The sequence below is a fragment of the Carassius carassius genome, chromosome 14 (assembly GCF_963082965.1).
Source record: "Carassius carassius chromosome 14, fCarCar2.1, whole genome shotgun sequence".
NCBI lineage: Eukaryota > Metazoa > Chordata > Actinopteri > Cypriniformes > Cyprinidae > Carassius > Carassius carassius.
Window position 1 is genome coordinate 10336150 of NC_081768.1, and position 10844 is coordinate 10346993.

General features: G+C 35.6%; 2 protein-coding genes across 2 annotated transcripts; one reads left to right on the top strand and one right to left on the bottom strand.

Moving 5' to 3' along the window:
- Positions 1-2186: 2186 nt before the first annotated feature.
- On the bottom strand, positions 2187-9001 carry LOC132156521 (CD276 antigen-like). The gene is made up of 4 exons (XM_059565489.1): positions 8931-9001; positions 8170-8517; positions 7651-7926; positions 2187-2304 (listed from the first exon to the last, which is right to left on the bottom strand). Exons 1-4 carry the CDS (start codon positions 8983-8985, stop codon positions 2195-2197), a joined length of 789 nt encoding a protein of 262 aa, XP_059421472.1. The 5' UTR covers positions 8986-9001; the 3' UTR covers positions 2187-2194.
- An 881-nt stretch (positions 9002-9882) lies between these two features.
- si:dkey-71p21.13 (CD276 antigen) lies at positions 9883-10844 on the top strand. Its single transcript, XM_059566941.1, has 3 exons — positions 9883-9981; positions 10110-10457; positions 10558-10844. Exons 2-3 carry the CDS (start codon positions 10118-10120, stop codon positions 10842-10844), a joined length of 627 nt encoding a protein of 208 aa, XP_059422924.1. The 5' UTR covers positions 9883-9981; positions 10110-10117.

Genomic DNA, 10844 nt, shown 5'->3' on the forward strand with positions numbered 1-10844 from the left:
CAATAGCTTAGTCCATTTAAAAACCTCTCAAATTCTCCACAATTCTTTACTGAATAAGGTGTCTGTATTGAATAATGTATAACTCGGAGGCATTTGACTAAACAAATCTGCTGATAATCAAATAGGCTACATATATTTGAAGATACATACAGTATAATATATAACCAGTTAACGTGATGAAGTCGCCGTCAATTACGTTTACATTTACCCTACCTTTAGTCATTTAGCAGACACTTTTATCCAAAGCGACTCACAAATGAGAACAACAGCAGCAATCAAACCAACAAAAGAGCAATAATATGTAAGTGCTGCAAGTCAGTTAGTCACAGCTAACACAGTACACATAGCAAGGTGTCATTTATAATAATAAATAAAAAGTAGATGGAACAGAAAAAGAATAGAGAACACTAGTGTTAGAGGGTTCTTTTTTTCCCATAAAATTTAACTAGCCGATGTTCTCATTTTCTACAATATTTAATAATAACAAGAAGGCAAAACTTAGCCAATAATTTAATTCCAAATGTAATGCTTTCCTTTTTGAAGAAAAAAGACACGTGGCTGCAGAGTAAATGATCGTTTTAATTTTGGGGTGACTTTATACCTTCAGGTTTTGGAGTAGTAAGAGCAGTCAAAGCAAGTCTCCTTTGTTTATATATCACTTTTAACAATAAATATTGTAACAAAGCAACTGAACAGCATTTCACCATTGAATTCAGTGATGTCATCATCCAGCTCAGTTCAGTTTAAATAGCATCTGTGCAATCCGAAATTGGTACAGAGAACCGTGGGTTTTCACTGGTATTGGTACCGAATACTGAAAAGCCGTTGGTCATACTGGACCCGACTCTGGTGGTCCCAAGTCTAGTGGTCTGATGGTCCCAGAGATTACTGAGCAGCCTGCTCTTCTTGTCTCACCCATGATCCTGGCCCTACATGCTCCACGCAGGCTCCTTGCTTTGCCGGGTCCAACCCTGGTCCTTGTCCTGCCAGCCCCACCTAAGCTCTCTTCTTTGCTGTCCCCACTTAAACTTCCTGCCTTGTTGGCCCAGGAGCCTGCCTCAGAACCCACTCCAGTCCAGGAACCCTCAAAGTCCACTCGTGAACTCACTCCAGTCCGGGACCCTTTAGAGTTCACTCAAGAGCTCGCTCCAGTCTGGGAGCCTTCAGTGTTCATTTATGAATCCGCTCTAGGCCAGGAGCTTTGAGAGTCCATTCCAGAGCCAGCTCCTTTTTTTTTTTTTACTATTAACTACTGCAATAAACATGATTGTGAACTGTATGAGTTATTACTGTGCAATTTACTTTGGTCAACAAACAAGAAGGGGCTTAGACAATCATTGGTTATGCCATCTATTCATTACAAATCCAACCCAAACATCACTGCCTACATACCAACCGTTGCACTCTGTTTTTACACCTTTGACAAATAAGCATCATTCTTAGAGTATTCTAGAAATGTTAACTGTTGACTGTTTAAGAGATTTTTCCTTGGGCCATCGGTGTTGACACAGCAACCACAGAACAATACAATTCTCTGTTCTCTAGGTGCTTGTTCACTGGCAATAAATAGGGAAGAGACTGCAGTGATAACAGCATAGGCAACAGCTTTGATGAACTGTTCATTAAGTAAGCTAGTACACTCCCTAAGCATAATATATCATGGACTGCAAATAATATTTGTGTGTATTTAAGGGTTTATGAGGATGATAAAAAGGCTAAAAGTCCCACAAGTTTTCATTGTTTTTTTTCATTCACATTCAATATTGTGTCTTACAAAAAAATATAGTCCTGTAATCTCTTTCTAGGCATCTCAGTGCAAATCAGCATTTTTAGGAACAGCTGACTCAGCACACGAATAAAATTCCATGACGGCATTTGATTATCATCTTCCTTTATATCCTGGCTTACTCAAAAAAGGATGTTTTGTTGATAAATTTAAAGTATGAGATCTAGACACAACTGACTTCCACTGTACGGTCAAAAAGGTCTTATTTTGTGTTTCCGAAGAAAGTCAGCCGTACGTTTGAAACAGCAGTATGGCAAGTAAATAATCATATAATCTGAACATTAGAACAATAAGCATCAGCTCCTTTTTTTCTTCTTTGCCCTAAACAATGCCAGAAGTTTATTTTGGAGTAATTATGGTTTAACGTGCCATGAAATACCATAATAATGACGACAAGAGATTGGAGGATCATAGGTAGGTCTTTATTTGTTTTCTTAATAGTACAAACATTACAACAAAAAGAATGACACTCAGTATTGAGAGAATAATGATTGCAGTGCTTCCATCTCCATCCTCATCTGAAATTAAAAAAGATGCATTTTTTAGATAAAAGTTGTACATGCAAGCTTTCATAAATCCTACCTCAAGCCATAACTATTGTTAAACTGAGATTAGATAATTTAACTTCTAATTGAAATAAAGCTTCAGAATCGTAATACCTGAAAACTACAAAAGAAAACTGAAGACCCTGCAGAGACATGTAGGATATTCAAAAACAGGCCACAACCAGCTTGTGTATTGAACAAAAAAAATCACCCTTTAGTAGCAAGTGAGTTTTATTATTCTCTAGTCCTGAGTATCCAGGAGTGGAAACTACATTCACACAGAGGCAGCAATATATTTCATGGATATAATTTATTAAGTCCAAAAAAAACAAAAAACAATATTCAGTAAAATTTTTTATATTTTTGGTTGATTTTCTTTTATGGAAGTAAAATAATGACTTATGTCTTTGAAACAAAAAAGCATGCTGAATAGCACTATCTGAAAAAATAATGCATTGAATTAACAGTACTTGCATTTTAATGCCTTGTATTTCCAGGGCTTGCATCTTTAGGTCCTGAAATTTAATAAAGTTGTTCGTTTAAGCTGTGAATAATTCAATTAAAAATATTTCACACACTTTTTTATAATTAAAAAAATCAATAATTCATATTCACGTTCCAGAATTCACTTCCAAAATATTAAATCGGTTTAAAAATACGTTGTATAATATTCAGGTAAAGACAGGCAAATTTCGGTCCATTTTATTTCACTTTCCAAATTTGCTTCCACAAATTCAGTGGTTAAAATTCGGCAGATAATTCGCCCTTTCACATCCGGGAGCTGCAGGAAAAGCAGTAGAGCACAGAGGCATGATCTCCATCTGCTGTCAGTCGCTCACCAGCAGGTGGTGCAAGCGGCTTCTGATGAAGACCAAAGCAACAGGTGGATTAAGTAATACAGTTACAAAAACTGATCTGCAGAAATTAAGCAAGCGCTAAGCAGAAGTTTTGATTATCGGGGCATGTGGAAAAGCTGATTGTGCATATGTTTATTTCAACATCTTTGCTGTTACCAAGTAAGCAGCATTCAAAGGAGATTATAATGGTGTTTTACCCAACGCTGAAGTACAGAACTAACATTACATCTAAGGAAGACATATATTGCTTTCGGTTGTTTAGTTTCCGTAACTTTGTGTCATGGCTCGTGCGTCGCTGTGCTGTAATACTGGGGATCCCCTCACGTCACACTCCAGGATTCCCCAATGACGAGTAACGCTTCTCAATCAATTAATACTGTGATATAAGACCTCAGATCTCAGAATACATTTTATTGATGATTATGCAAACTATATAGACAGTTAAGCAGATGTAAAATATGAACGAACGCTCAAGGTTTCACGCGGTTTCCCTCAGAAATCTGTTAAAGAAAAGAAAACACATTACGTGGCTCAGCGCACTAACAGTGACAGCGATTAAAAGACAAAACTCACATCTAACTGATGATGCAAACTATATAGAGACAGATGAGGATATGAACGCAAGTTAAGGAACAAGAAAAACTGCATGTTATATATATATATATATATATATATATATAAACATTAACGTCTCTTATTGCCTCAAGATATTAAATTCGGCATCTAATTAATACATTACTGTATATTTTATACATTTAAGCAGATGAGCCTCACAAACCACAAAGTTTCACCAAATTTAACCTTTTTTTTTTCGTAAAAAGAAAACCAAGCGCAGTAGTTTTATGTTTGATATTTGCCTAAGATCCTTTAGGGACCGTCTGCAAATATACCTCAAAACGAAACGTAGTACAATAATATATTCAAATGAATCAGTTTACAGTAAATTAATAATTTACTCAAACTGACTAAATATATATGGCCAATAACTTATTTCTCTTTATAAGGACACTACACAAATATTTTTTAAAGGAAAAATTACAATACTTAAAAAAACTTTTTTTTTAAATGGGGGTTTTCGTGTTCAAAATGTTGTATGTTACTAGTATGTTGCTAGTGACCAGACTGACTTGCTACAGTTGAAATTTTGCCAATATCTTCCTCACTGTATATACAGTATATAATAACTCATAAGAAATTACTGTAATTCACATAATTTTTATTTTATTTTATTATGTTCCAAAGGTTGTAGTACATTCTTAGTGACTAGACTGACATACTATAGGTAAATTTCTGCTAACACCTCCCTTGCTGTACATAAAGTACATCAATATTTTATAATACAACATTTGGAACATGAAAAATCCCTTTTGGGGTCTTACGGATTTTGTTTTGGTTTAAATAATTGTGAATGGCACATACACTATAAGGCAGATATTAGCAATTTACATGAACTACGTAACTAACAACATACTAGTCGACCTGTGAAACATGAAAAAATCCCTTTGGGTAAATTTTTTTTTTTTTTTTTTTAAGAAATTTTTGTACTGTACGTAATGTAAGGGAGATATTGGATAAATCTAACCTGTAGTAAGTCAGTCTTGTATCTAGCAATGTACTACAACTGTTGGAACATGAAAACCCTTTCCAGGGATCTTTAATATGTAAATAATTGTATACTGTAAATATATGAAGGGAGGTATTGGCAAAATCTCACCTGTAGAAAATCACTATGAGAAATACAAGATTAAGAATTTGACAGTGTGTTATTTAAAATTGTAATTAAAACACATTGGACCTTTTAACCCAGTCAGTGGAATTGTCAGACGGTCCCTTGGGTGCGGTAGCACGTCAGTAATTTCTTCAGTTTAAATTTTCAGAATTAATATACCTAGATTGTTTTAACTCATTTTTTTATGTTAATATAAATTGGTTGCATATTGTTAAAACTAATCATGGTATTGATATCTTTGTGGGACTGTCGACTTTATAAATCAGTGGTAATGGAAATCAATTATAAAGAAAATGCAGCGCATTGGATTCTTTTTGACCCAATTTGATTGCTTGTATATAGTTTGCATAATCATCAATAAAATGTATTCTGAGATCTGAGGTCTTATATCACAGTATTAATTGATTGAGAAGCGTTACTCGTCATTGGGGAATCCTGGAGTGTGACGTGAGGGGATCCCCAGTATTACACCACAGCGATGCACGAGCCATGACACAAAGTTACGGAAACTAAACAACCGAAAGCAATATATGTCTTCCTTAGATGTAATGTTAGTTCTGTACTTCAGCGTTGGGTAAAACACCATTATAATCTCCTTTGAATGCTGCTTACTTGGTAACAGCAAAGATGTTGAAATAAACATATGCACAATCAGCTTTTCCACATGCCCCGATAATCAAAACTTCTGCTTAGCACTTGCTTAATTTCTGCAGATCAGTTTTTGTAACTGTATTACTTAATCCACCTGTTGCTTTGGTCTTCATCAGAAGCCGCTTGCACCACCTGCTGGTGAGCGACTGACAGCAGATGGAGATCATGCCTCTGTGCTCTACTGCTTTTCCTGCAGCTCCCGGATGTGAAAGGGCGAATTATCTGCCGAATTTTAACCACTGAATTTGTGGAAGCGAATTTGGAAAGTGAAATAAAATGGACCGAAATTTGCCTGTCGAATATTATACATCGTATTTTTTAACCGATTTAATATTTTGGAAGTGAATTCTGGAACGTGAATATGAATTATTGATTTTTTAATTATGAAAAGGTGTCTGAAATATTTTGAATTGAAATATTCACAGCTTAAATGAACAACTATATAAAATTTCAGGACCTAACAATGCAAGCCCTGGAAATTCAAGGCATTAAAATGCAAGTACTGTTAATGCAATGCATTATTTTTCAGTTAGTGCTATTCAGCATGCTTTTTTGTTTCAAAGACATAAGTCATTATTTTACTTCCATATTCTTTGCATTCAAATTAGTGACACAACATAACCTAAATGTCAGTTACTGCACAAACTAGGCTTTCAAACCAATCTAGTTGTATGACTTGTGTAAAAAAAATAATTCACTGTAACCTGATGCCAATGGGGTTTTTTTTCCAATCACAATCCAGCATCACCTTCCTCGTGTTAGCTGTAGCAGTAATTATACATGATATCTTTTTTAGAAAATTAAGCTTGGGCTAACCACTATGCAACTTTATGATTTTTTTTCTTCTTTTTATTACTGCCTTTGTCTTGTTACAAAAGAAATGGGTTAAAAAAAGTTAGTCAGTTCATCTCCTCAAAGTGTGGTTGTCTTTTTAAGAAAATGATTAAGGCAACAGATATAAGTTAGTTTTTTTATGTCACCAGTTCCTTTATGATCTTTTATTTTTGTAATTGTAAGCCAATGAGCCTGCTTTTCAGTTTCAGTTGTAATGTGGTATAAGGATGAATTAACCAGCAAAACTGGTTAAAAACCATGGTTATTCTTTTCCTCCGAGAAGAATATTTTTCTATTGACATACAATGGACTATTAATCTTATGATTATAAGCATAGCCTCATGCACACAAGCATGTAGAATCTGTGCCTGCAGAGAACTGTATTCAGAATTGAATTTACAATAATAAAACTTCCAGCTGCATTTAGCTACTTAAGTAATTTTACATAGTTTCCATTCAGTCATATAGCACATATTCAGTGTCATTTTCACAGGCTTTGAACATCTAATTCTATACAGCATGCATTCATTATAGACAAACCATGATTTCAATGGATGTTATACTTATATTTTCATGGTGTATGGATTTGAATTTTAACCATTTTACATTGCTTACCCCATTTAATATAAAATTCCTTCTGACAACTTAGAAGTAGAACTTTTATCAGCCAAAAACTGTAATCATTTTATGCATTTTGTCTGTTCGTTTACATGACAACAGAATTTTGGGACTGAAAATCCACATTTTAGAAAATTTGTTGTTTATGTATAAGTTATTGTTTCCATGTAAACACCCAATAAATTAATCTTTGAAAACAGTGATGTTATGTGCGTGTGTAGAACGTGTTAGATATGCAGCATGTGTCGATTTTAAAAAGGCAAGTGCGAACAAACACATAACAGACACAACAATGGCGGAGTATCTGGTGCTGTTGTTGGCACGCAATAGTTTGCTAATGCTTATTCAGCAAGGTGTGGATTTACTTCACCAATATTACAACCAACAACGAAGATGCATCATATACAACATATAATCATCATTTCCCTACAGGTACAACTGGACAGGTCATTTCCCTACAGGTACAACAGGTACAAGCAGCGCCAACTGCTGTCCTGGCATAATCATTTTGAAAATGTTGTCCTGTATACATTAAACTTTTAAAAAACGCAAGGAAAAACCGTTTCCGTTTTTGACTACATAATTGTCGTGTAAATATAGCCTTAGTTCAGGATGAAAGAAGGTCTTTACCATAGCTGAGGAACACCAATCTCTGCAGGTTCTGGTTCAGGAGGTGGTTTTTTAGTGTTAATGTGACATTAACCACTGGCTTCTGGACCACATAGCTGCTTTTTATGTAAAAAAGTCCATCTTCTGTCTTGTCTTGGATCTCCAGGTGATAGCTGAGGTTCTGGTTGTGTTCTTCCAGCCAGATTACCTCAGGTTTGGGGAAACCCTCTGTTTCAAACTGCATCGTCACAGCAGTGGAGTTCACATGAATGTTGAACCTGGGCTCTGAATAAAGGGCTGAAACACACACACACACATTCAGAGAGTGACTAAATACAGTAGTAAATATCATGCAGTGACATGGCATTACACAACTCTGTACTGAATAAGCTGTCTGTGTTTGATGCTTTATTTTGTGCGCCATCGGCTGATATTTGTATGGAAGACTATATATGATTAATTAAGCTACAATCATTTCAAGTTATAATAATATAAAAAGCTTTTTAAAAATATTCTGTTTATTTCAAGTTTATAACATACCTCCGTAGTCCAGTTCTATCAGTGCTTTTCCAGTCCCTTTAGCATTGCTCACTTGACACAGGTACCGGCCTGCATCCTTTAGTCCAACTGGATGCATTCTTAGAGAGGCATTTCCTTTACCAAGCTCAGAAATATACAATGAGGTCCGATTGTGATATTCTGGACTCTGTCGGTCCAATTGGTCCTGTTGATAATAGTAACTATGAACAACTTGTGAGTCTTCCTGTCGTTGCCAGGTAACCACCAGACTGGACAGGTCAGGATCAGGTGTGAACTCACAGCCCAGTACAGCTGGACGACCTCGGATTGCCAGCAAACACCTTTGAGGAACATTCAGCGTAAAAGGGGCTAGAAAGATGTGATTATGCAGTTTAATAGATGTTCATTAACAGCAGTCTTTTAATTCAAACATGTCACATCCTATATATATTTTTTTTTTCTTTTTAGAGTTAACTGTAAACATCACAACATTTGCACAATAACTACAACATAACATCCCTGTCGTTACTTTTAGGAAAAGCTGTAAAACCCACGTGAAAAATAAAATATAATAGGCTAATAGATTTGCTTCCCTCTTAAAAAAAGAACACGCGATGAATGTGTTTCGGCACCTATACCACAATGAAAAAAAAACGTATTAACTGTATAAAATTACTAATGTAAGTGATTGTAATAATTATATTATAAATTATGCATAAAACCTTTAAATTATATATATATCCACTTCTATCATAAAAAGCATGAAGCATGTTTCGCCTTACCCACACTGATGATCCAGGCGCAACACAAAGAAACATCTCTGAGACTCAGACCCATGAATGGACAAGTTTTTAGCTGTAGTAGCTATAATGGCGTTTGGTCATACAGGTCAAGCGTGAAATGCCAACGTAAACTGGTTTATAAATGCTGATAACCTGTTTCAGGAAATGTTTCGATGTAACGTGCAGCAGGATTAAAAAAAAGTAACATAGGAAAGATAGCCACGTGCTGCACTTTCACTCCAGGCGCGTGTCAGGTGTGCTCGTTATGTCCTCTAGTGGTGAAATGAATGTAGCGTCACGTCCAGGTGATTTCTAACCACGTAAAATTACCCACCCTAGGAGTTGTTTATACTTTCACTTAGCTTTCACAACAGTCTTTAAACGACCTTTAACAAAAGTACGTGAAGTCTAATTTCATTCTCCATATACACAGCTCTGTGTCTTAGATATGGTAAGGCTAAAGTGTTTATTATTTATATTATTCTTTTTTTTAAATTCTGGTTCCTTAAGCATTTACGTATAATTGTTATGAATGAGTTTCATAATCTGTGGAAACCAGTTTCCGTATAGTTTGTCGAATACAAATGTGTGTGGCTGTGGAGGTATGAAATTAAGTGAAATCATATGGCTGTGAGCATTGTTTTTTATAATGTCTATTTTGTTTAATTTTTCTTAATAGTCTTTCCCCCATTATTATAATTTATTATTTAAAACATGATGACTGCAAATATACTAAATCAGAGAGGGAAGAACTGAATACAATTGCAATCTGTAACTAATGCAAATTTGCGAGACGGATACATTTGACATTTTTGCCATTTTCAGATGTGTTAACGTGACAGTGCCTTCGGTGTTTACATTTAACCATGTGACAAAACACATGACCATGACGTTGCTAAAGCCTGTTGAGTGACTGGAACTGATAGAACCTTGATTTGGAGTATTCTTAAAGTGTTATTTTGATTGTGGGTACTAAGCTTCTACCACATGTTCTCTTTTTCTCTGTATTTGTAGAAGACACTCCTATTTTGCATTTTAGCCAAAAGTGCAGGTAAGATCATCAAAGTTTTTACCTCTTACATATACAGATGAACATCTATAATACAATACAATATAATACATCTATAAATGTTGCTTTGCATATTTTTTTCATGTTAAACTTTTAATCTTCTCCTTTAGCATCTTTTATGGTAAGCACACCAAGTGATCACTTGATTGCAGTCAAGGGTCATCCAGCTGTGCTAGGCTGTCATTTTACACCGCACCCTGACCTCTCCAGCCTGAATATAGTGTGGCAACGCCAGGAGGACTCACAAGTCGTGCACAGATTCTATTATGAACAGAACCAGCTTGACCATCAAAGTCCAGAATACCACAACCGGACCTCATTGTATATTTCAGAGCTTGGTAAAGGGAATGCCTCTCTCAGAATAGATGGAGTTGGACTGAAGGATGTGGGTTGGTACCTGTGTAAAGTGAACAACATCAATGGGGCAGAAAAAGCCAAAATAAAACTTGACTATGGAGGTATGCATGATTTGTTAACACTCACTGTAATTTTTGTATAATGTTATAATGAAGCAAAATGAATAACTGTTGAACAGCCAGTCTCATATGTATTTTTCAGCCTTTTACTCTGAACCAAGGTTGAGCATTCATGTGAACTCCACCACAATAGCAGTGCAGTTTGAGACAGAGGGATTCCCTAAACCTGAGGTGATCTGGCTGGATGAATATGGTCAGAGTCTCATTCATCACCTGGAGCTCCATGAGCAGACAGAAGATGGACTTTATTTAGTTAGGAGCAGATATGAGGCCCAAAAGCCAGTAGTTAATGTCACATTTACACTGAAGAACCACCTCCTGAACCAGAACCTTGAGAGACCTGTGATATATGGTAAAGACCTTTCATAA